Source organism: Colossoma macropomum, unplaced genomic scaffold, assembly GCF_904425465.1.
Source record: "Colossoma macropomum unplaced genomic scaffold, Colossoma_macropomum, whole genome shotgun sequence".
NCBI lineage: Eukaryota > Metazoa > Chordata > Actinopteri > Characiformes > Serrasalmidae > Colossoma > Colossoma macropomum.
Window position 1 is genome coordinate 8,327,074 of NW_023494796.1, and position 27,656 is coordinate 8,354,729.

At 38.8% G+C, this 27,656-nt stretch overlaps 1 protein-coding gene across 1 annotated transcript; it reads right to left on the reverse strand.

Annotated features, from left to right (window-relative positions):
- melk (maternal embryonic leucine zipper kinase) lies at positions 1-27,656 on the reverse strand. Its single transcript, XM_036583459.1, has 18 exons — positions 27,490-27,656; positions 25,394-25,476; positions 25,211-25,296; positions 23,779-23,895; positions 21,967-22,110; positions 21,788-21,856; positions 20,680-20,772; positions 19,619-19,717; positions 18,880-18,948; positions 18,667-18,765; positions 15,381-15,467; positions 13,858-13,986; positions 13,167-13,331; positions 10,617-10,887; positions 6,142-6,226; positions 3,292-3,451; positions 1,330-1,433; positions 1-531 (listed from the first exon to the last, which is right to left on the reverse strand). Exons 2-18 carry the CDS (start codon positions 25,455-25,457, stop codon positions 354-356), a joined length of 2,019 nt encoding a protein of 672 aa, XP_036439352.1. The 5' UTR covers positions 25,458-25,476; positions 27,490-27,656; the 3' UTR covers positions 1-353.

Consider the following 27,656-nt stretch of genomic DNA (forward strand, 5'->3'; position numbering starts at 1 on the left):
ATAAAAAGTATGTTGATGTTTAAAAGGCGTTGCATTGTGATGCTTTTCATATTTACATGAACTGGAATCCATATAAAGAAAAAGTGTGCAATTCATATCTATGGACAGAACAGATAATACACTTCCATTACTCGTCTAACTGATGTAAAACAATACACACTAATGAAGAGATAACATCTGAAACAGAAAGACTGTGAGAAAGAAGACACTCCAATGTGAATCAGTGGACGACCAAAGTCTGCATCCAAAACTGAATGCCAGTGAAAAATGACATTCAAGCCTGGAGCTCGCTGGACGCTGGACAATGAGTCAAACACAGGAGCTGACTACGTAGACGGTCAGATCAGGTGAGGTCAGATGCTGCTTGTAGACAGGATGTCTTCCACGAGGTGTTTATACACCCAGGCGTCTCCTTTCAGTCTCTGTCGTCGGATGCCCACCACCTCGGGCTTCTGCAGCATACACACCTCCAGCTCAAACTGCATCGTCACCTTCCCAAAGTCTGACTGCGTACGACACTTCAGCGTGTAGCTAAGAGAGAATCAGAAAGAAAACAGAGAAAACGTTCCTGAACTGCAGTAAAAAGCCTCATCCATGTCTGTTCTCAAAAGAAACCAGAGGATAAACCGTATTGAGCCCTGAAGGATAATTCAACTGTCCCAGATTAGCAGTGCGTACATTACAGAGTACAAGCGCAGCATGAAACCAGGAGAACAACTGTGAATGAACTTATTGGATTATCAAAGCTAAATGATTAGATTTTAACTAAAAATGTGCATTTTCTTTATAAAACAGATTTATCACGCAATTCTCTGATATAGCAATTCTTTCATGTTGCTAGACAGTTGCTATGCTGTTGCAGGAGGCTGTAAGGGGATTGCTAGGCAGTTATGGTACTAACGATTCTTTGATGCTGCTAGCTGTTTCCTATGGTGCTCCAGAATGGTTGATGGGGGAACGCTGGGCAGTTACCATGGTATTCCAGGTGGTTGCAAAGGTGTTGACAGTTGGTTCCTATGTTATTCTGGATGTTTGTTTTTTTTATTTGTTTTATTTGTTTGTTGGCCCAAAACTCAAGCTGGAAGAATGGATGGATGTATGTATGGAGGGATGGATGGAGGGATGTATGGATTAATCAAATCAATCTGGGCCTCTTGCACGCTACTTAATTCTGTCGACCCAGACTGCCCCTAAATCTGCAGACTAGAGCCAACCAGCGAAGACTCAGTGCAACTAAGAATCAGGGTAAACGCTGTGTAGTGTAACTTCGGCCCAAGACAGGTGTGAGAAATGGTGTAAGTGTACGCAAACAGACAAAACTGTACTCACCCTTTCTGAACAAAGTCCACATTCTTCTCTGGTAAGACGCTGAGGATCTGGTTCAGCACCTGGTCTGCGTTAGTCTGGCTGGTCAACGTCACGTTGTACTGTGCCTGAATTATTTCATACAGTCACTTTAATACAGAATTAAGATTTCAGGCTTTCCAAAAACAGTCCAGATGAAGATCCATGCTGAATGTTTTGAATCAGGATTTCACTCAAATGAGTAAAAAGGCATCACATTAAGAATCACCTACTGCCAACAGACTCAGTTTGAGTTTGAATTTTTCTGTAATTGTTGAAGTGAATGCCTTATTATTATGGCAAATAATTTACTAATTAAAACATCGTCCATATGGCACAATGTCCAAAAGGACCCAAACATTTTAAGTACAATAAAGACCTTCATAAAAACTTTCAAGACATTAAAAGTCCTGTTGGTAACACTTTATTTTAAACCTGCCTACATTGGGAATTTGTAACACATGCATAAGCACTGAAAAATGTATTTATAAAGCAACACTTTAACATTTAAATAGCACATTCATGTCTGCAATCACACAAGTCTCCTCAATAGAAACTGTTCAGCAAAATAATATAATAACAATTTATTATTTATAATTACTTTAACAACTGAAAGCACTTTTATGGCTTCCTTTATTTTTTATAATTAAGTACGTTTAAAAGCAAGTAATTTTATACTTTGTACTCAAGAAGAAATACAATACTAATATTTTACACAGACATTTAATACGAGAATATACAATCAGATACAAAGGCTGTACACCTGGTCAAACTACATGCTTTGCTGATTTAAGTAAAAATAAGTTACCATATCCTCTACAGAGAGCTCACTTCTGCACACCTTAATGCACAATTACTGTTTATTTGCTCAATTTAACATACAGGAAAAACAATTAATAAAATATGGCCTGTGCAAAAGTTATGGCACATTATATATTTAACTTATATTTTTCCCAACATGTTAAATGTGAATAAATAGAAATTGTGCACTAAAGGTTGAAGAAACACTCTACATTTAAGTTTGTTACTTGTTGATGATGTGTTAACTTTGTCACAATGTCATTTACCTCAACACATTTTCTGCCGTATCACGATTACAGCACAAGTTCATACATTTTCAAGTATTGCTTTATAAAGGCGTTATTCAAAGCTTATGCATGTGTTATTAGGTCACGATTTAGGCAGTCCTCAAAACCAACTGTGCACTTCCTTAATATGCTATTAAGAGCTGCAGGTTTACCGCAAGTGTTTCAAAAGACATTCACATACAGACAAATACAGAGTTTCATAAAACGTCAGACAGAAAAATGGCAGGACTGAGAAAGAAAACGAGAAACTAGTAAGTCAGTGAGTAATAAAATAAATTAATAAATGAGAAGGATCAATAATAATAATAATAATAATAATAATAATAATAACAATAACAATAACAACAACAACACTGAGAAGAAGAAGAAAAATAAGAAGAAAAAGAAAAAGTTATGAACAAAATAAAGCAACAAGCAAGACTTACAATAAAAGACTGGCAAAAAATCAAATATACACGACCGTCTTCTTCGCACTGATGTAGTGAAGCAGCTAAAACATGTCTGTTGCATGGACTGGAGCAAAGAGGCTAATGTGACTAATAAGTACCCACCAATTAGCATCTTGCTAATCATCAGACACACCTCAAACCATGTCAAGTTGTTATGTAATCTCAAATAGATGTTCTTATGTGGTTTCAGACACTGTAATACTGTTATCTATATAAATGGACAAAAGTACACTGCACAGCTAAAACAGTGGACTAACTCTCTGTGGTAAAGAGAAACTGTGTACATTTAATTTTAGGCCAAACATGGCAAGCATGCATCGCAGGCAAAGACGCTGTGAGGGATTAGCGACAAAGCTAAAATGTGCGCACAGGAAAAGCAGACGTAATCTAGGAAAGTGCTGAAATCAAACCTTTATCCTGCGCGGGCCGTCCCGCAGGCCTCTCTTCTTGCTCGGGGTCAGCATGGTGATGACTTTGTCCAGGCCTCTCTCCAGACTGCCAAACACTTTCCCTGCTTTACGCTTCTGCCCGCTGTCAAGCTGGCAACCCGCCATGTCCAGAGAGCGTGACCTGAGGAACATGGGAAATGTAATCGCGAAGACTTGTGCTGCATTGTGACAAATACCCGTGCTGCACACTAAACACTAATTCTCTTAGTCCTACAGGACACAGTCTGATACCGTCCCTGCTCAGAAACACCTGATTCATCATTAATCACCAGGTTTAGTACCATCAGTGTTCCCATTGTTTTTAGGAAAACATTTTCCAGGATTAATTCCACGACTTACATACGCAACAGCTGCTGTCACCAACAGCTCAAGTTAAAATGGTGCACAAAAATTAAGTCAACAATACACCCTCTAAGTCAGTACTGACTCAGAGACATACCGACACATTCACACAAACTATTCCTGTATCCACAGGCAACACTGTAGAATTCCAAACTCCAATTCCCAAAATGGGCACCAGCAGCTGGAAATGTGCTTCCTCTGTGGTTTAATGGTCAAACTTCACACTTTTCCAGGATCTCATTAATATTCCCAGGACATTTAATCAATGTTTATTTTCTTGGAGTTTTCTGTGACTGGAAAATTAGTCTCCAAATTTCCAGGTTTTTCAGGATGTCTGGGAATCATGACCATTCATCCTAATTGGCAGCTGCAGCACACAACTTTGTCAAAATTTCTAAATTTATTCTGTGCTATTAATTAAAAAAAAATATTACTTTGAATGTACAGTCATATGCAAAAGCTTGAACACCCCAAAATACTCGAATTATGTTTTGTTGATTTTTTTTTTTTGAGTGAAAATAAATGAACACATCCTTTACAGAGAACAAACTTAAACATGGCATTTTTCTGCAAAAGTTACTGCACAATTTCTATTCATCTGTTTAACATATTGAGTGATAAAAAAAATAAAATAAAAAAAACATTAAATGTGCCATAATGTGCACAGGTCACATTTAATGTTTTATTTTGTTTCTGAATATACACAGTAATTGTGCATTAAAACACACAGAAGTGTGTTCTGTGTAGAGGGTGTGCTCACTTATTTTCACTTAAATCAACAAAACATATCATTTGGCCAGGGGCACCTAAACCTCTGCCTGTGTGAAGTGTGATACTGTTTAGACAGATCAACTGTAGTTTTAATGTGTCATGTTAGTATAGAAAAATTTGAATCTGTTGCTTTTTCCAGGTGGCACAGATTTGATTAATGACAACACAGTCCAGCTCAGCAGTGGAGCACTTTACACTGAAAACTCCGCAACTCAGTGTAGTGACTCTAAACAAGCTGCACTGCAGTTTCTCCAGCATGAACAGGTCAGTCTCTTGCTTAAGCACAGCACAGTGCAAAAGTCAGAGACTATTTATTCTTGTAATTCCCAGTCAGTGAAGTACACATTATTCACTTTCAGAAGAGATTTCTGAGCAGGTTAGACATAAAGATAATCCACTTTTTTAATTGAATTGTTAGAAGCAGAAAACGCAACCAATTTCTAAGACTGAACTTTGGATATGCAGAAAAATATCTCTGCAGATTTCTTTGAAAAACTGAAAAAAACTCTAATAAAGGCAAAGGGTGACACTGAGAAAAAACGTAAAAAAAGTGGATTAGCATGTTATTTTAATTGGTTTTCATTTGTTTTCTCAAGATCTCGTGTTATTTGTGTCGTTATCACAGCAAAATGAATGCCGTTTACTCTAAGGCCCAATCCCATTTCACCCCTCGCCCCTACCACTTAGCGCTTAGCCCTCTGTTTTGCGCGTTCACGTCTAGGGGTAGGGTGTCCCAATTTTTGTTGAGATGGAGGGGTAGGGCGAAGTGTTAGGGCTACATGGCCCTCCAAACGGAGATTTTTCCAGAGACTCCAAACAGAGTTTTATGAGACGGCAAGATGAACAAGAGACCACAGAAACCCACAAATGTGAGAATTTTGTCTGTTAAAAAATGACGATAACCATCGTATTATCTTAGTTTAATGTCGTTTCAATGTATTATGGTCGTTTTCTTTGTAAAAAGCATAAAAAAAATTGCGAATAGCATGCTAATGTATCGGTAGCTATCTAGCTAACTTTCCCGTTCCACCTTAAATGGTGCAGCAGTTACATTCTGCTGGACTATTTCAGTGATACGAAGCTGGTGAATAGCTGACTTCAGCTTCGTATCACCGAAGAATCAGTGGTGGGCAATAATAAATAATTGCCCCCCCTCCTCATATGATGCCCTAAATGTAACCAAAGCCCAGCAGTGAGGTCGCTCAACTTTACCCTCCTCTGCTATCACTGCAGATGGGCTGGGTCGCCTACAGAGCACTGCTAGTAGCCTGTTAATGAAGCAGTGTTTTTGTTTTTATTTATTTATGGCAAGATTTCAACCACTACCCCTTGAAACTCGAAAACAAAGGGGTAGGGGTAAACAGAAGAAATGGGATTGGGGCCAAGTCTCAAATTATTATATCATTATCAGGACATGAAAATAGTTCTACCACGATAACATCTGTGGTCATGATAACAGCATAAATCTCTCCATTGCCCTTTTGGCCTTTCATACCTTTGTGTCATTTTCCGTTATAAATGTTTTCTGCTTTGACTACGATTTAAATAAAAGGTGGTCTCCGACTTCTGCACAGTACTGAAATACACTTCGACTTCACTTTTTTCACTTTCACCAGCCTGTTTTACATTCGCTGCCAATTACTCAACAGTTTTCTTTCATGGTTTCATCTTTATCCATCACTCTTTCTCTGAGTGTACCTTCTCTCTGGACTCAAGACCAGGATCTCCACTCCTCCCTGCTGACCACTCTGCTGCTGCTCCGCTGCCCTCCTGTGGGACGATTCTGCACACACACACGCGCGCACACACACACACACACACACACACACACACACAGAGGACAAACATGTGTCACTACATGCTACACGCAACAGCCAGCAGTGGGAAAAGTGACATATACACCTGTCAGTGCGCACCTCGGGATTTGTCTCTCTCTCACACACTCCCTCACACAGACACACACACACACGCTCCCTGGTGGGTTCCTGTCTGTTTCAGTGTGAGAGGAGGGAGTGTGTGACAGTAACGAGGTGGACACAGCGAATGTTGGGAAATAGAGCGGAGAGAAATCCCCAGACGCTCACTCACACTCAGTTCCACTCGCCATCGGACCTCATGAGCGTCACTTTACACTCAACTTTCCAAATTGAATCTCTGTCTCTTCTGTGAAATTAAATAAAAAAAAAGTTTGCATAACTCAAAACAAATCTGAATGTCTGTCCATCATTATTTCAGAGAATAAAAGATGTGTAACAATGTGCAGATTTTATGACACGATACGTATTGTTGTTGCTGCGCCACAATACGATACTTTTGATACAGAATTAGAACAGAAATGCTAAAAAAAAAAACTGTCAATTTCAAGACTTTTTTTTCTTGTAATTTCCACTGCTGTATTTAAACGACAACATTGTTTAAGAGAATAATTAGCACAAATTCATTTAAAAGACATAAATAAAAATAATATAAACAAAAGTGTAATATCTACACTCTTAGCAAAAAAGGTTCATTATAGTATCAAAAGTGTTCTTAGGCTTGTAACAATAGTGGAACCCTTTTCCAAAAGGCTTTTATATAAAACCATCTACAACACATTCTCCATCAGTCTGAAGAACCATTTAATGATGCAAAGAACCCTTATTCAAGCAAAGGGTTCTTTGAGTGTTCCTGGTTCTATAGAGAATAATTTTCTTTACTTAAGAACCCTTAAGTAAGTGAACTGAGCATTACCAGTTCATTTACAATCTGATCTTGTTTTTCTGAGGGTCCGTTTTCTACCTTCTGCCTGAAATGAAGGAGAGAGGAGATTTTCTGAGGCTCAATCTATTCCCAGAAAACTGCGTAACCTATGACCGAATAGAGGGGGACTCTATGAACAAACAGAGAGGGCAATCTATGACCAAAGAGACGACCAGAGGGGGACTGTACAGCTGAACAGATGGGGGCTTTAGGACTGAAGAGACGACAGAATAGAGGGGGACTCTCGGACTGAAAAGGCAACTCAATAGAGGGGGGCTCTACGACTGAAGAGCCAGCAGAATAGAGGGGGACTCTAGGACTAGAAAGGCGACTCAGTAGAGGGGGACTCCACGACAGAAGAGCCGACCGAATAGAGAAGGACTCTAGGACTGCAAAGGTGACTCAATAGAGGGGGACTCTACGACTGAAGAGCCGACCGAATAGAGGGGGACTCTAGGACTGCAAAGGTGACTCAATAGAGGGGGACTCTACGACTGCAAAGGTGACTCAATAGAGGGCGACTCTACGACTGCAAAGGTGACTCAATAGAGGGGGACTCTACGACTGAAGAGCCGACCGAATAGAGGGGGACTCTAGGACTGCAAAGGTGACTCAATAGAGGGGGGCTCTACGACTGAAGAGCCGACCGAATAGAGGGGGACTCTAGTCTCCAGGAAAAGGCGACTGAATAGAGAGGGACTCCACGACTGAAGAGATGACAGAATAGAGGGGGACTCTAGGACCGAAAAAGGCGACTCAATAGAGGGGGACACTACGACCAAACAGAGGTCGGTATTAACACCCCTACAGAGTGAGTTATCTGTTTCTCCTGTTCAGAGTCAGCACTTAGCGGCTGAGACCTGTGTTTTCTTCACGAGGCTGAAGTTCACTACCTATTCATGAGCTTTGTATCAAAAGTTTCCATTCCACCTTACATGGAGCAGCAGTAACATGTGATGTCACATGCTACACCATTTAATGTGGAATGAAAATTTGAATAACAAACTAATTTCAGCTTCATATTTTCTCCTCACTCCAGTAACGGACATATTTGGGTGATGTCTTCACAAATGAGCATATTTGTAGTATTAACACAGGTAACATTGCTTGACCCTCATGTTAAGCAATGTTATCACCGTTTGGTCTACTACTTTTAACCTATCATTACTGTACTCGACTGAGAAACCTCACCATTTCAAACAGGGTAGGTAATTAATCATCCAAGGTAGGCTATCCAAACCATGTTCCCCCCAGTTTCAAGACCTGTGCAGTGGGCAGAATTATTTATTTATTTATTTTTGTGATTATCAGTTTTAGGGGAAGATCATGGATTGTGTTAAGTAGAACTATAGAAACCACTCCCACTATTATGCATTTTATTACATGAAACTGTATTGAATTTACAGCAACCCCCATATTAAAAAAAAATTTGATTACCATACATATAGTGACATTCCAGAGACCAATATCAAACCATTAGTATCAGTCAACAGCGATCGTTTTTTTCTACACTATAAATTAAGCAATTTTTAACTGAAGTATTTCACTTTCAAGTGAAAGTATTTTCACTGACATCTCCTCATGCACTGCGAGTGATATTTCGGAGTAGATTTGTTACATGACTGAATCAGATTCATTCTTTTTTTCCTCCGACAGCCGATCTTGCTGATTACATTGACACCAATATCCTGAAGTCACCTTTAGTTGTTAGAAATCATGTATCGAAAATCCACGGTTGATTTTGCAATTTATTGTCAAGTTAGAGATTTTTAAAAAGGGACAAACGATAAAACTATATCCTTCTACATAATGAAAAATACTTAATGGAAAAAGATGGCCTTAGAAAATCTTCATATATATATATGAAGTCTGCCCTGTGGAGCAGACCCCATGGGGGCCCTGACCACTGAAAAACAGGGTAAAAGGGGGCTAACAAAGTATGCAGAGAAACAGATGGACTACAGTCTGTAACTGTAGAACTACAAAGTGCACCTATATAGTAAGTGGAGCTGATAAAATGGATGAGCATAGAAACAAGGAGGTGGTCATTATGATGTGCCTGATCGGTGTGTGTGTGTGTGTATATATATATATATATATATACATATACATACACACACACACACACACATTATAAAATCACCTGTCTAATGTTCCTTGTAGAAACAGTGAAATAGTTCCACATAGCCACCCACTTCAACTGTTTGAACATACCTATACTGACTAATGCAGAAGAGCAAAGAAATGAATTGGGTTAATAATCTCTATTTGTTTTATTTTCATTATTTTCACTCAAATCATTTGAAAAGTATTCCTATTTTCGCACTTTGTTGTCCTATTTAATTGTTTTCTGGCGTATTTTCACTTTCAGCTGCAAATTTCAGGGCGTCTCTATAAAAATATCGAAAAATATTATTTGGCAAAAATGCATTTGAATGGGTGTGTAGAAGAGGGACAATTTAAAATACGCACTATCATCATGCAGGCTGCCAACTAATCACTCATCTAGTGTGTCTCTTCTAGTGTGGAAGAATGACCAGTGACTGACAATGTGAATTGCCGGCTATTACCCATGAACGTAATCAAATTAGATAGCAGGTGCGTACATTTAAAAGGAGGCAGTTAAATATGTTCAAGTTATAGGCACATTAGTGAGTGAGAGAGAGAGAGAAAATGAATAAAAACGTAGCATCTCAAGAGAGCCGATATCTCCCACTGTATTAATAACCAGTCATTTCGTATTACCACTCCTGCTGATAAAACAACCTAATTGCTTTTGTTGTGTGATTTTTCATTTTGCAGCTTTTCTTCCTCCTCTCATAATTGGAAAACTCCAGAGCACCTCGAGATCATAACGATAATTATGACATGCAACACAATGAGGTAAATTTAGAAAAGACCACTCTTCGGCTAAATGAGATTACAGTGGAGGGAGGCTGAAGACCGCGTGAGTGAACGAAAACAGAGTCAACGGTGTTGTGACCAGTACAGAGTGTCAATGAGGCGCTCGGAAAATCAGTTAGAGAAGTGCGAGACAGTTAAAATGATTTAGAAGAAAAGAAAAAAAAGAGAATAAAGTGAGAGAGTGAAAGAGAAGAAGGTAAATAAAGAGAAAAAGGGAAATGAAGAGAAAGAGAAAGAAAAGAGAGAAGGATTAAAGAGTGTTTGCTTCATTTGGTGAGAAAAAGGGAGGAAAAAGGTTTCATTTCATTCTCCTCTACTCCTAAATTGCTGTTCCTGATATTTGATGATTTAAACTGACTTGTCTCTTAATTGAAATCTGTTCTTGTTGAGTGAGTGAGTGAGTGAGTGAGTGAGTGAGCGAAGAGAGAGAGAGAGAGAGAGAGAGAGAGAGAGAGGCATAATTTCTTTGCTGTTGGTGTGCAGACAGTTTGGAGAGTTGAGCTCACAGTTCTCGTTCTGAGTGATCTCACCTTTCTGTGTTTCAGCTGTATGTATGACGTTGTTGTTAACGGGTGTAGACTGAGCTGTTTTGTTTGGCCGTCCTTTCCTGCTGGACACTGGAGTTACAGGAGCTGGCAGAGCAAACCCGCTCCCGTCTCGACTGGGCGCCGCTAAATTCTCTTTATTCTCTCTGGTGCGCTCACGTTTCTCTGTGTTCCGTGGGCGTGGCTTCCTTTGGTCAATGACAGGGGACTGGCCTACCTCGCCCTGCCTCTTTTCAGATGACTGACAGGGGGGTTTCTGAAAAAAAAAAACAGAGGAATAAAATTAGGGATGCACCAATATGGAATTTTCTAGGTCGATGATAGCAACTGATAATTAACAACAATACCAATAACCAATCATTTTAGGCTATTTGTTTTGCAAGTCCATGCAATATGAAGCAGTATTCACTTGCAAGATGAAGTGAGTGTAAGACAGGTTAAAACTAGGGATGTAACTGATTAACTGATATACTGTTAATCAACAAACAAACACCTGCTCAACCAGTGATACCAGTTAAAGAATATAAGTTTATTTTATTTCCAATAAACACCAGTTCCTTTTTGAATAGACAGGTTTATCACTCAAACTGAGGAATGAATGCATGAGGGCACCACAGGTAATTCTACTTGAGAGATCTAATAAAATGAAACGTGCAGCTTAAACAGTGGTGGTCAGGACCACTTCCTGAGCTAGTGCCGGTCATGGCATCTACGCTGTATGCTTTAACTTGGTCAAGTGATGAGTGGTAAACAACTTCAGAGCACAGAAGATTCAGTAGCTCATCATTATATGTTCCAGTCATTTTGTCAACTTTCTAGTTTTGGGCCGTGTAATAATGACCGTATAGGTTTAGCCCCTGAGTTTAATGTTTAATATGTTTTTGGGCTGACTGCTTCACATATACGCTGATGCCTGGCCTCACCTGCCAGTCCTACGTTCCATGGTTCGTATAAGCAATACTTTTTAATATCTTGGTGCATTAATACAGAATTCAGTTCCTGCATGAGCACTTTGGTGTGCATATATGAAGTATTTTACAACTGCTCAGAACACAGCTCAGCCAAACAGATTTAAGGACTGGAACTCTCTGTATAATAACTTAACCCTTAGAGCGCCAAGCCATTTTACCGTATTTAAGCTCACAGTGTATCCATTTCTGACTGCACTATGTAAGTTCCGCAATTCTATAGAACCTAAACCAGATATGTAGGGATCATTTATACATCTCTGGGATGCAGTATTACACATGTTTAATTAAATAAATGAAACACAAGAAAATGAAAAATATTGTTAAATATATTTCTTTAAATTTGAGCACATCAAAATGTGAAATCTCTTGAAACAAAACAGCTCTGAAAAAACCTAGAGACCACACACGATTTTTTCAAGAAACAGTGTAGATGTTTTGGCATGGTCTTCAAAGGTTCTCTTTATACAGGCCCTTAGGTGGCACCAGAAGCTTCGTTCTTCCCTCTGCGGTCTGCAGGATTAGGCGGTTTGAAAATGAGGATTGACAAAGAAGTATTTCTCATTGGCTTCTGGAACCAAAGCGATGACACTGATGAAGTGAAACATAAAATTTCATTAGCTCAAGTGAGTTAAGTGCCGAACAAACTCAAAACCAGTGTAAATGTGTGATTTTAATGAGCCTATCTAGCTTAGTTTTGCTTAGACCAGGAGTATCCAGCATTATCCACAAAGTGCCAGTGTAGCTGCAGGTTTTCACTTCAAACAAACTGGAGCACGCCTGATTCTACTTGTTTAATCCGTTGGTCTTAGTCTTCAAATATATCATCAGGTGATCTGCTTTGAGTGAAAAGCTGCAGCCACACCCGCAGATAAGACTGGACACCCCTGGCTTAGACTATTGAAAGTTAGCCACGAGACGTAGAGAATCCATTCAGAGCTCGTCTTCTCCACTGAAATCTCCAGAATATGATACATTTTACCAAATCTCTCTTTGACAATCAATCACCTTATGGCAACTGTTTTAAGAAAATATGCACACTGTCAACTAATGATAGTTGGTTATCAATACAATAAAAAAAATAACAAAAATCTTTCTCTATCTCTATCTGCCTCACATTTTGGGTTTTGGAAGCCAGAATTCTGACTATTGGCAGAAAGTCTGGCAGCTTTCTTCGCTTAGTGTTGCAAGGAATCACTTACTATAAGAGGACAGGGACAACTGTTACTGTACACACTGAACTTTCGGTACAAGTGCAGTTTTATTGTTCTCTACTGAAAGAGTGAAATGTCCACCCTGCAGCATCAAACTGGAACTACACACACACACACACACACACACACACACACACACACCAAAAGTGGAGCACTAGTTATTGTTCTTCAGCCATGACTACAAAGTCTCACAGACAGTGATGAAGTAACTGTTTATCAGTGAATAATGTATTGTACATTTTTTAGTCACATCGTGAATAACGACAGATAAAACACACTGGTGAAAGACAGTTAACTAACACAGCACGAGAGAGAGGAGTTTTTGGGCATGTGTGTGTTGAGATCGTACTTACTGTGCGTGGAGTGTGTGCAGTCTGCGTGTTTTTGGGCGTTAGGGGGATCCATGCGTTGTCGTCGTCATAGCAATCAGCAGGGAAAACCATGGAGCCCCGGTGCGCACCATCATCATTATCATAGTCATCGTCATCATCCTCATTAAAATGCAGACTCTTCTTCAACTGTGAGAAAACACACACACACACACACACACCTCAAATCACTGAACAGCAAAATATTCAATACAGAGAATCACTTTTCAGGCAGCTGTGACAGCTGTGCTGGTATTTCAATGAATAGAAACAGCAATGCAGTACAACATAACCAATCAAAATGTAGAGACATCTAGCTTTTAAATACAAATCCAGTCTTTGTCATTTTGTAACATCTTAACAAAATAAACAGCCTGTATCCTTCATTTTCCCTGTGTTTTATTTTTCCACTTATGTGAGTTTATGTACCCAAATCAGTCATAATGCTCTTGTCGTGTCATATCGCCCAACCCTACTATAGGGTAAAGCTCTGTAACACTCAGATATAGTACGTCCTAAGTGAATTTTGATCAAGATTATATTATTATATACACCGCGCTATATATATATATTTAGTGCAATGACTCTGTAGATGATAATCATTTGTCTAAAGCTGTTCTTTACATGCTATGTAAACATTTAATCCGGTATATCGTGTAAATTAAGGTAATCTTACCTGCATTTCTTGCAGAGGGGAGCAGGCAAGGTCTTGTGCTGGCATCTCCACTCTGAGCCGGACTGGCCTGCCACGTTGCTTCTTAGCCAGCAATAACAGATACGTAGCTGTGGTGTGGTCATACTTCCACTAAACGCACACAAAGACTAGAATTAATCTCTTGAACCAGGTAAGACATAAATTACATCTCTGTGAAAAAAGACCTTTTAATGAACTACATAAAAAATGTATTAAAAATATACAGAAAAATGACCATTTTAACCCTAATGCCCAATCGCTGAACTCTTGATTGAACCAGTTACTATTAAACGGAACTGTCCATGGCAGAAAAAAGGAGAATGGTGGGATAAAGAGAGTTCTTAAGCATGATCTGGTTAGTAATGCTTTACTGCCATCTAGTGGTCCATAAATATCTGGGAGACCAGTTTTGAAGGCAGGGAAAAATGAGGTGCACAGTTACATAGAAGCTGTTCCTATTTTCTGTTCTCTGACTAATAGTGAAGAAATCAAACACATATGGATTTAGTCTAGTTAGAAATAAATAAGGCCTTACCACACAACAGCTGACCGGCTCAAACACATTAACAACTTCCCATCAATTAACATTTACAAGAAAACTACAGTAAGTAAAAGGATGGTTGTGGTTAAACAATTTCCATCGTTAAATTTCAACTGTGGTTGGGAAGAATTTCCTAAAAGCAAATTAAAATTTTTATCACCACACATTTAATACAGTGTCCAAACTTATTTGGAATGGTAGGGAAACTGTGTGTCCAGCCACAACAACTGAAGTGAACAGCTCACTAGCTAAAACAGAAGAACCTGTGCCAGCATCCGCAATATCATCTGCTCTTCACAGATCTGGCCTCTATGGGAGAGTGACCAGAAGGTAGCCACTTCTGAGAACAGCTAACAAAGGCAAGCCTGGAGTTTGTATATACAGGACTTCGCAAAAGTGAGACCAAACATATTTAAAAAGAAAATAACTCTGAAGACTCTTTAACAACTAAATATAAAACCACAATTTTCAGTATTCAGTTCGTAGCAGGGCTGAACGATTAGAAGAAAACATCAAGATTTTTCTTACCAATATTGTGAATGCAATTTAAATTGCTGTAATTTTCTACAAAATAAGGTCTATTTTTTTTGGCCAAGAACACCAGCAAATCCAGTTCATCTGGCTTGAAGCTTGAACACTGAATGTAGTGCACCAGACTACCAGTTGCGGTTGTGATGTCACTTTTGGTTACTTCTTATTGGCCTAAAGGTAGATTATAAGCTCTATGTTATTGGGTTAGATGTCCCCACTCAAAATTTGTTCAGACAACACTGTTGATAGTGTAGAATAAGCTACAACCAAAAAAAAAAAACATGCGACTCTGATATAAAACGGTTAATCTTTCAGCCCTTATGTCTACATTATATGCCTTTATTACACTGGATGTGTACCTGTTGGAAGACATAAAAAACTCAAAGGGACCTTCTGGAGGCACTGTATGTTTGCGACCTGTGTCTGATCTTACCTCTGACACCAGCTGGATGGTTCTCTGTTTGGACTGTTTGAACGCCACAGCCATCTCAGTGATACAGTCTTCATCTATGTGACCCAACTGACACAGACAGACACATAAGTACAGATCCACAGGTCTAAAGCAGCATTAAGGTCATTTATCTACAACGACTTTACATACATATTACACGCATGTAGCAATCTACTGATTATTCTGACGCTTTATCAAGAAACCTGTTTTTTAAAAAGGTCAAACAATAAAAATGGACACAACTGAACAATGAAGAACTATATACGGTCATTCAAAGATTCCAATATACAGGAAAAAGATAAACTATGAAGGTTATAAAAAGGCTCGATTAAAAGTATATTTAAAGACACTATGTGGTGAAAAAACTGTATATGCAGTACTTTGCAGAAGTGAGACCAAGCAATATTTAAAAGAACATTACACAGATGACTTATTAACTAAATATAATATCACATTTTTCAGTATTTAGTATGTCTACACTTTGCCTTTATCACAATCTGCAGGAATGTTTTTCCACATCTCCAAAGTTCAGTCTTAGAAGTTGGTTGCATTTTCTGCTTCTCATGTTCCGAGTAATCCCAAACACGTTCAGTGATGTTGAGGTCTGGACTCTGGGGTGGTCAGTCCACTGTTCTGAGAACACCAGTAGCTTCTTTGTTTGATTTGCCCAATTACTACTTCTTCATTTATTTTAGCTACACATCCTTTCAGACTCACAGTGCTGAGTCGTCTTCTCACAGTGGAGGGATGGACAGAAACACCTGTGGATGTTTTCAGATCTGAATTCAGAGTGGAGCTTGATTTTCTTCTCTGTCTCAAAGATGAAAGCTTTAAGTGCTGTTTATCTGATGGGGACAGTTTTGAGGATCTACCAGGTCTTGCAGGAGGATGTTAGGAGTCTCATCTTCTCTGTAGCTTTTAACCATTTTTTAAACTCCAGTTTATGATATACCTGTTTTTTTATTTATTTACTCCATTATGCAAGTGGATTATCTTATATCTAATCTCCAGAAATATCTCCTGAAAAATTAATCACTCGTACTTGATGGCTGTTTTGACTGGAATTAAAGGGTGGTCTCTGACCTTTGCACAGTACTGTAAATGGGTTTATCTGTATATGGGCTCTGTTTCTGCTTACCGAGCAAAAATGTAAATATACACTGGCATCACAAAAACTGCCAGCTAATCACTGCTGATTCACTGTGAAGGCACATTTTAAATCAATGATTTTTGTAATAATAATAATAATAATAAATGCTGAAGTGATTAATCGACAGAGTCCTACTACTGACTCCTAAATATGTCTACGCTACATATACTTCTTTCAATCGCAGCAATGCCCTCACGTGGATGGATTCCACTGCCCAAACTCAAACCTTTCCTCAAAATCTAGTCTGATAACTCCAGTCTACCAGTAATTTTTGGACTGCAAATGTGTGGAGGTTGCAAACGGCCCCCATGTACTAAACCTCATTCATGTTTAATAGCATACGCCACATTTGAGCGAATGGGTTACAGACACAATCAATGAAAAATGTATGAAAGGTCAGCAACAATCAATAAAGGGCTCCTGCGATGACGCTCCCACTGATTCAGCAGAGTGACGCAGAGATCACTATTGGGCTCTTTTACTAAATCAATACCGCACATGAAAAACTGAAGCTTTATGAAAGCCTGAAGAACTCTGGGAACAATGGAGGAGGACACAACTGTGAATGAATTCAACATTAATGAGTAATTACTGTCATGACCCCGTCCTCTCCTGAGTACTGACACCTACTCCCAATAACCACAGACACTACTCTGTGTGTATATTTACTTCTGGGTTTGGTTTGCTGCTTCGCAAAGTCTTTCAAACAGTAACCCTGAGCGATTCTGCTCTTTTTTAATGTTCCAAGTGTTTATAGTGTTTGTAATTTTGGCTGTAATAAAACGATACAAGGAATTTCAGGTATGGTCCTTTTACTCCTGCCAGTAAATTAGATCAAAATGTCATAATTACATAAATTATGTCAATGTCATAAAAACAGGCTCAGGATTTTCAAACTGATAATCTGTGTAAAAACCAAAATGGTATGTACAGCACAGTGCAGAAGTCAGAGACCACCCTTCATTTATTCCAGCCAAAACAGCCATTATTCATTTCTCAGTAGATTTTTCTGAGAAGATTAGAAATTAGATAACAAGAGTTTCCAAAACATCCTAAAAAACTACAGGACAAAAATGGGCCCCCTAAAAAAAACATACAAGACCTGGTAGACCACCAAAACTGCCCCAGTCAGATAAACAGCACTTAAAGCTTTCATCTCTGAGAGAGAGGAGAAAATCAAGCTCCAGTCTTATTTCAGATCTGAAAACATCCACAGGTGTTTCTGTTTAACCAAGCAAACAACATCAACATTTATTTTTATAGCGCTTTTTACAACTGGGGTTGTCTCAAAGCAGCTTTACAGAAAAGAAAAAAAAAAAATGTAAACCTGCAAAATCAAACAATGAACAAAACAGTGAGCTGTCCACTCCACACCTCAGTCCACATCACAACATCACCGAATGTGTTTGGGATTACTTGGATTGTGAGAAGCAGAAAACAAAACCGGCCTCTGAAGACTGAACTTTGGAGGTGTGGAAAAATATTCCTGAAGATTTCCTAAAAGGGTTTCCTGACAAGAATGGAAGCTGTAATAAAGATAAAGTGTGCACACACTAAATGCTGAAAAAATTAATATTATATTAGGTTACTGAGGCTTTTTTCCTGATGATGAAAAATGAATAATTATTCAATATAATAAAAAATAAAACTGTTTCTCCATCAGCAATTTCTACTGAATAAATGTTTACTGATTTAAAAATAATAATAATAATAATAATAATAATACTACATGTTAAATATTGCACTGAATGCCTTCCAGTAAGAGCATTAAGGAGATTAAAGCAATTATAACACTGAGAAAAAGGTCCGTATTTGCATAAAAATCTGTATAAATCTGTATAAAAAGTCTGTATTAAGTCTGTTATGTGCTTACGCTGCACATTCAATATGTCAATCCTTTATTTCCCTACATTACTTATGTCAAACACAAAACGTGCATTACTGACTGGAGTGAGGTTTAACTGCAGTGAGAAGATCAGTTCTGATATGTTGATATGGACCCAAGTCTTTATTTTTTTTCTTCCCTGTAGTTCATTAACTATCAAGGACGCATGAATATTAAAATTAATTAACGTACATCCTGTTATAACACTAGTATACAGAATGTAGCTGTGTTACCGGGCGCGTGCTGTGCCACTCCACAGGGCTGCTGTAGCCCTTCATCACCCACGGATGGGCCAGCAGCTGCCTCACCGTCAAACGCCTCTTTGGTTCCACCTACAGGACAAACATGGGAACTACAGTTGGACTTTCCTCAGAAGAGAAAAAGCAGTACAGCACAGAGATCAGTGTAAATGATTAAGCTCACTCTTACATTCTCATACTACATACCTGCATCATTTGGTTTAGGAGCAGTATGCTACCAGGAGACAGCCAGCGGGGGCTGTCATAATGGCCTTTCTGAAGAAACACAAAGCAAAGCAATCGCATTGAACTTAAAGGGGGATTGTACTGTTTGTTTCTAAATGTTTATATAATTCAATCACTGAAATGTACACAAAGTCGTTCAGAGTGGTCAGATGAAAAATGCTTTGTTCTTGAGAAACTTGCTGAGCCAGAACTGTTCAGAGTGATGGTGACAGGAACCAGACATCTGCTCTAAAAGCTCCTTAACAGAATGTTAGCACAAGAAACGGCTTTCAAAAAAGCTGACTGATGCCTGAGACATTGATTTAAGTAAGGCTTGAGAATGTTTTGGCCTAAAAAGTATATTTTTTGTAATCCATTCATGGTCGAGAGGTACATGCAGCCCATTGTGAGGCAAAATAGACCCTAATCAAATCTTACTTTTCCAGATTTTACCACCATCAATATCACATCTAAAGACTCAGAAAGCACATGTAGGTTCACTTGTGTTTTTGGACAGTAAATTAAATGGCTATATTTTTGCAGCAGATATCAGACTCAGTACTTTTCTCTAGAATGGAGCATTTCATGTCAAACCACTCTAAATGACTTTGTTGACATCTCAACCACTGAATTATGCAGATATTTTGAAAAATCGGTTCCCTTTTTAAAACTAATTCAAATTACAAAGTACAAATCAGCTCAGGTGGAGACTAAAACCTACTGTGATTTTTCTGTAGAGGACCATACAGTTATCATCATCAAATGGGAGGTAGCCACACAGAAGAGCAAACAGCAGCACACCCATACTCCAAACATCTGCCTGAAACACACAGACACAGAGTAAACAAGAGAAATAAAGGTCAGGTTAAGCTGGGTGTAAACTACACAATGTTTTTGGCCCCTTTTACAAATATTCACAATCTGAAGAGGTTCCAGGTTGGAGTGCTCGATCCATAATGGCACAGAGGATCTGGTAAAAACTTTTTCTAGTGAAAATGTAGCAATTATCAGTTATATTGTTAGCTATGCTAAAGCTAGCTGCTGCCCGTCACTTTAGCTTGGTTGATTTACTGCAGCAGGTTCCAAAGCACATAATTTACTCTTTTTCTATATAATACAGAGCATCTAAAGAGACATCTAAAGTGTTTACTGTTTAATAAGGTGAGGCCACAAACTAATATATTCAGGCCACAAACTTATATAATGAGGTCACAAGTTAAGTTTCTCGTTGCCACGGGGCTTCAATATTAAAAAATAATCACCATGTAACCTTAGGGCAGGAATGTCAAACTGGGGACCTTCCAGGCCGAAGTGCTGCAGAGATTAGCGTTTACCCTAATCTACCGCTCTGAATTCAGCTAACGAAGGCCTTGCTATTTGCTGAGCTGAATCAATTAATGAGGCAGTGTGCTGCAGTCTGCAGTGTTTTGGCCTGTGAGGACTGAAGCCTGACACATAATTATCTATAAGATAAGCATAATGTAATGTAAAATAAGTACAGAGTGAAGAACCAGCATCACAGTGCGTAGCAGAGAAAACTAACTGGTAATTCCTTAACAAATCAATCCCTCTCTTGCTCTCTCTCTCGTAAACAAAAGATAACTGACTACACACTTCTTAAAGAAACTTCCCAAAATATGTACTAACTGTTCAACAGTAACTTTGTCCCAAAACAGCGATTATCGCCATCTGGGCATCACTACTGAGTTACTCGTCAATTATCAACAATATCCAATTACATCACCCCATCGCCCAGGCCTAGAGAAACACATGTATTCTTACCTCAGAACCAATATATGACTTGCCCTGGATGAGTTCTGGAGCTGCGTAGGCTGGGCTTCCACAGCAGGTCATCAGCTCATAACCCAAACCGCCCTACAGCACAACATAGCATGTTCACAAGCCAAATCTCTCAATAATCCAACAGAATGTTTTCATTAACCAGTACTAGTATGTATTTCTGCCAGGCCACTGCAGTCATAAAGACAGATGATCTATGCCTGTGGTACATTTGAGCATCTCTGATTAAAGATACAAATGCGGCATGAAGTCTGAACAGAGCACCTCATTGTGGGCATGTGTGCTTTCATTACGTAACAACTGCATTTTTGTGCTCATTGCACTTTTTTAGAGGAAAGGTTAATCTCAAGAAGAAAGTTTCCTGATTTAAATCCAATAAAAAATAGACTTCACTTGCTGTAAAGGAAGTTAGAAAACGAATGTGAAAGAGCCACAGCCTAAATATACAGTTATTAAGGAAGTCCTACATAGTGCACTCTTACTTTATATTCTTTTCCCTGAGGTCAACTTATAACATTTCTGTGGTTTAATGTACTAAATAACATTCATTTTATAATCATTTTCCAATATCTGTTTATCCCTTAGAATTAAACAGGTTGTGAGTTTAAAAATGATATGTCTATGAGCTCTGTTCTGATTGGATGCCCTGTACTATGTCTTGAGCCACAGTCACACTGAATGCGAGTAAAATCCGCCTGGTAAAAGCCAATATTTAATTGAATGGGAAAGAAAAATTTATTTGTTTCCACTAGTGTTAAATTTTGAATTCACCTATGTGAACTTTATCCCCATGAATTTGCAAATCTCAGGAACGCCAGTCAAAAGAAAACAAGAGAATGAGAATTTCTGAAAATGCTAAACAGAGTCAACAAATTGTCACTTAAAACGTCACTCAAAGTTACCCCCACAAAAAAAAACAAAAAAACAAGACACCTAGTTAAGCAGCTAACCTTAACTGTTTACCGAACAATGCATTGTAAACACGTTGGTTTTTGTGAGGCCTGTACGGACTGGAGAGTGAACAGCACTTTTCAAACAATTCTGACACACATCGCCACATGCGCACCAAAGCCTAAAGATGAAAACAAACCTTTGGTTTGGCACAGAGGCCAAAATCAATCAACTTCAGGTTGTGATCTTCATCAATCAGCAAGTTTTCCTAAGAATAATATAAATACACACAAACATTACATCTAAGAAAAAGAACATTCTTCGAAAGAAAAGGCTCAAAATGCAGTAAGCTCCAATATGGAGATCTGGCTGACATACCGGCTTGAGGTCACGGTGGGCGTATCCCTGGCTGTGGACGTAGGCCAAAGCTGAAACGATCTGACGGAAGAACACTCGAGTCTCCTCCTCAGATAGCCGATCTTTGGCTACAATATAATCAAACAGCTCTCCTCCAGGACAATACTGAAAGAGAGAGAGAAAGAGAAAGAGAAATGTACAGTAGTGTCCAAAAGTGCAAAACTGAAAAAAGGGTATGTAAAATGAATTAGCTAGACATTCAGCATTTGTTCATATAAGAAAATAATGTTAACATACAAATAAAGAAATAAACAATACATTGTTATTTCATGCAGAGACATTATGAAGGAGGAGGAGACAGTGGACTGGTAGAAAAATGAGAGCTTGAAACACTCAACACAACGTCTGTGTGCAGAGAAAGTCCCACATTTTAAAGAACCCATATTCTACTTATGGTGTTTTATGAACCAAAAAGAGTGATAATTCATTTTCACATCACCATTTTCCCACCTCTCTTTATCACACTGAATAAAGCAATCTTTTTAGTTATTGCGCCTTTAAGACTGGTATATGTAAATGAGCTCTGTTTTGATTGGCAGCCCTGTATTGTGTCTCGTTAAAAGCAGCTTGGGCTGAAAAGCTCCTTGTAACTCCAGTGTAAATGGTCAGGGCTTGACTGCTGTAGGCTGAATAGGCAGGTATATGCAAATTAATAGGTTTTTGTGACATAAAAACAATGATTTTTAAACAGGCTGACTTTGCATCTTAGTTTTCCTATACGGACTGTACGCACTGGGGAGTGAATGGTTCATTTCAAAACTTTAACAACAGAGCAAATTGGTTTGCTGGTTGAGCCGCAAGTGTAAAAAGCCCTCCTCGTTGTGGAGATACGCGCATTAGCCAAAACATTATCTGACGATACAAACTACTTATTCAAAAAGTGAGAAGTCTGCACTTGGAAATAACTGGAAACTTACCCAGGAAGTGACTGTCCGGGGGGAACGGCAAATGCCATGCAAGTACGTTAGTTCAACCATTTCCAAATCTCTCTTTGAGGAAGTCCAGTATTTATAATTACTATTCAATACCTAGGTTTATCAATCTTTCTTTAAATATAAACGTAATCAGTTGTGCAACTAATGGAATTAAACTAATCCATACAATGGCTAGAATGCGGCAAGAAGTAGGAACCAAACTTGTGCTCTTCTAACCAACATACTAATTACTTTTCAGAAGAATATAAATTCTTATTACTTTTTACTGTATGTGTATTTGTATTTATTCAAATGTTACAGACTGTTTTTACTGGAATAAAACACATTTACTGCCAAGAAGTAGCTTTAAACAAGACACTGGCACAGTACTGTAACTGTCAGCACAGGAAATAACCAGCCCAGCCTTAATCAAGTCTGGTGGCCTTACAAATACAAATGTTTGGATTTTTGTATGACCCCATTTTCCCTTTCAAAAAGTGGACAGTTAAATACCAATGCCACATTTATCACTTTAGAATAGTTACACAATGCAGACATTTATGCTTGTTGCAGGATAACGTCCTTTGAAATCACATGTATGACAGTGATGTAAATCAAGTACAGAGGGCTAAAGAATCAGAACTGTATCAGACATAATACAACCAATATCATCTAATAAAAAAGCCTTGATTAGCTCCAATACAGGTCACTGGGAAAGGTTCAGGACAGATCTAAAGGTGTACACAAGCATTATAGACAGGATGGACAGGGCTGTGGCTGAGCAGCCTGTACTGCACTATACAAGTAATAACACTTAACCACATGACAACTAACTGACCAAGTCAATACAGGCACGTACCTCAAGCACCATGTATATCTTGCTGGTCGTCTCAATGACATGGTAAAGGCGACACACATGCTGATGGCTGAGGTTCTTCATGGCTTCAATCTCCGTCTTCACACGAGGCAGGTCATCCTACAGAGTCGTAACAGTGATCACTTTACAACACTGACTGATCTTAAAACATTCAAAAGTACCATTACTGTCTCCCACTAAGAGAAAAAAGGGTTTGTGAACTGCTACTAAAACCAATATCCTTCTTAGCTTTGAATGAGGCTTAATATAGTGTGAAAAAGGTATCAATGCAGTTTTATAAATTATTTTACAGTAGGACTGGAAAATACAACACAAACACTATATGGCCAAAGGTATGTGGACACTCCTAAATATAGAGTTCGAGTGTTTCAGCCAGGTGTATTTATTGCCATTATTGTGAAATAGAAGCATTTAGGAACAACAACAGCTCAGCCACAAAGCAGCAGACCATGCAAACTCACAAAGCACAGAGCATAAAAATCACCAATCCTCTGTTGTATCAATCACTACAGAGCTTTAAACGGCCCTTGAAGCAATATTAGCACAAGAGCTGTGCATTGTGAGCTTATGAAAATGGGTTTCCATGACAAAGCAGCTGCATATAAGCTCAAGATCACTATGCGCAATGCCAAGCGTCTGCTGGAGTGGTGTAAAGCAACAACCACTGAGAGACAGAACTATTAAACAACATCTATTTTTTTTTAATAATTGTGTTTTTTCTGTTCCTTCTTCAGTGCCTTATTTCTGTTTAAACACTTATTAAAAAAAACAAAAAAAACACTGCACTTAGTGTTTTAAAAAATGTTCCAACTTTTCCAACTTTATAAAACTCAAGAAAATTACATTTTGAAACTTGTGATTAGAGCCAGAATGACATGTCAGTTGTCCAATAACATCAATTGATTGTGACGACTTCCAGTTTTATAGGAACTGGCAAAAATATTGGCGATAATTTGCCAATATTAGAAACTTTTTTGGTCACAGAAACGATTGCAATCTCCCACTTGTGCCATTGGGGAACCCAATATGAGTCACTGCTGTTTAACAAAACCGCAAATAATTCTAGATATATTTATATGAAGACTGTGAGTTTCTGATTATTTGAGTTTAACCAGTGTGACAACTGAGAACTGACAACCTTTGACAGTAAAGCACTGTTTACAACAACTGGATTACAACATTAACATCTACAAAACCATACTGACCAATATTATCAGGTATCTGGCCTTAATATCTGTACCTACCCCAAAACCTTCATATTGGTTGGGCCCTAATCGTGACGTGTATTGTGCATCATAAAAATGTCTTCAGGTATTGAGATGTTACGTTTTTGCCATATTGCCCCCCGGTATTTTACAGTGAGGTTAGTTCCTTAACGATAGTAAAGAGGAATAGTACAGAAGCTCCAACTCACCCCAAGGTCTTTCTTCTCCATTATCTTGATGGCCACTTTCTCTCCTGTCAGAATGTGTCTGCCTAGTTTGACTTTAGCAAAACCACCTGTGGGGTTAACGTGGACAAGCAGGTTCATGTCAAAACACTCATTCATTCTCTTTCTCTCACATACACAAAACATGACGGGGCGGGGGGGACTTACCTGACCCAATGGTCTCATAAACCTCATAGTACTTGAGGAGCTCGGAGGTGTTGTCCACAGGCATGTTCACAAACAGCTCACACCTGCAACACACAAGACTTCTGAGTAGATGCTCAGGCATGCATTATTTACACTAAAGCCCGACTCATAAACTATGATATCGGCCAACACCTAAAACCTGCAGCTTTATCAGCAGTAAAGTGCCAATACTTTAGCATTTTTTCCTTTCTTTGGTTGTGGGATTCAAACTCACAGCCTCCTGATTGGGCAAAACCTCAGTAACAATTTGAACACAAAACATCATCGTAGTTAAAATAACACCAATATGTTTTTTTTTAAAAAATCTATGATACAAACTGAAGGAAAACCAAAGAATTCTGCGTAGCCCTGATCCAAGTGCTACAATACAGGTATTATATTTTTGCTTTTCTACTCTTTGAGTTCTTGTATTTTATTTTTCCCTCTGAAGTCTTAAGTATTAACAGTATGAAGTATTATGGGTCAGTCTTGGGCTAGAGGTTAGGGAACCAGTGCTGTGACCAGAAGGTTGCTGGTTCGATCCCCTGAGCCGACAGAACATGACTAACGGGCCCATGAGCAAGGCACCCAACCCCTGACTGCTGGGCGCTGCGGATAGGGCTGCCCACCGCCCTGGGCAAGTGTGCTCACTGCCCCCTAGTGTGTGTGCATTCACTAGCGTGTATGTGGTGTTTCACTGCACGGATGGGTCAAATGTGGAGGTGAAATTTCCCCGTTGTGGGACTAATAAGGGTCACTTAATCTTAACATTTGTGAGGGTACATGTTCCAAAAGTAGCCATAATTCATTTCCCATAGACATTTTCCAACCTCTCTTTACCCCCTAGAATAAAACAAGCTGTTTGTGTTACTGCATCTTTGACTCGTATTTAGATGATCTGTGTTCTGACTGGCTGCCCTGCATTGTGCCCTGTTCAAAAAGCAGTCCAGACAGAAACACCCCTCATAGCTTTAAAGGGCAGGGCTAAACTGCTGGAGGCTGATGAGTGGGATCTATTGCTGCATTAGGGGCTCATTGGAAAGTTGTATGTACCAGCAGTATTAACTAGTACATACAACTCTACTCTGTTTGGGTGCTGGTTATAAGATACTCCAAGCCAGAAAGCAAGGAGGCCAGGAGAAAACATAGTGCTTTTTCTTTGTTATATTAAAAAGCACATGGATCGCATGGAAGTGCATCAGGGTTTTTTTTTCCCAAAACACCACCAAGTTTACCATTTTTCACCAGGTGAAAGGTCACATTATAGATCACATCTCATAAACTTATGCATCATCTAGAATCCCCAGTTTTCCACTTGCAAATACAACTTTGTCGACTGTTCAAGCACAATTTACAAATAGGAAAACTGGTATTTCTTAGTTTCCAGACCCACTTTAACGCAGCATCAGTAAAGGCACTGGGTTTTTGTGACATCACATAAACTAATTCAACACAGGCTGCTTTATCAGACTAGTTTCCATATATGGGCTGTATGGACTGGGTAGTGAATGGTACGCTTGGAAACTTTAATAGTGCTTACATACTACATCAAACACTTTTATTTAAAGAAAAAAGAAGCAAAATCAGTTTTCTATAATAAAAGCCCTTTAAGAAATGTGACCATCTTATCTGACAATTCAGTTGACTGACAACTGAATCATGTCAGACAGTAAAGCACCGTTCAAATAAAATAGAGCATAAATTCAAAATATAAAACAAACACAAAATTAACTATATCAGCCTCGAAACATTCATCAGTCGAGCCACAATTTACATGATTTAAAGTGGTAAGTTAAGCGAAACAGTTCAGACCGTTTGTATAAAGCAGTGAGGCGCCCGACTGTAACTGCTTCTCCATTTAAGGTGGACCGGGAGAATTCCAGCAAGAAACTGGAGAATAAGAAGCCGACTTCGACATGAATATAATAAAAAATGTCTTTAAGGTTTTAATACTCAGCAGTCACCTAAGTTTGGGTTAATAACTAACAGTTGAGGCAGTGACGACACCTTCAGGGTCGATCAAACGAGCCGTTACCCGAACCGTCTTTCTAAAGCGACCCCACCGCGTTTCTACTCACCGCCCGTCTCCGTGACTAAAACCGGCTCAGCGTCGAGTTTAAAACTGCTTATCCTCCGTCTTTAAAGTGGAAAAACTGTAACGGTGTTTTCACTTCGACAACACCACCATCAGCAGTCAAACCACAATAAAACCAGACAGATTTTGAATTTCCCACTTGATGCGTCA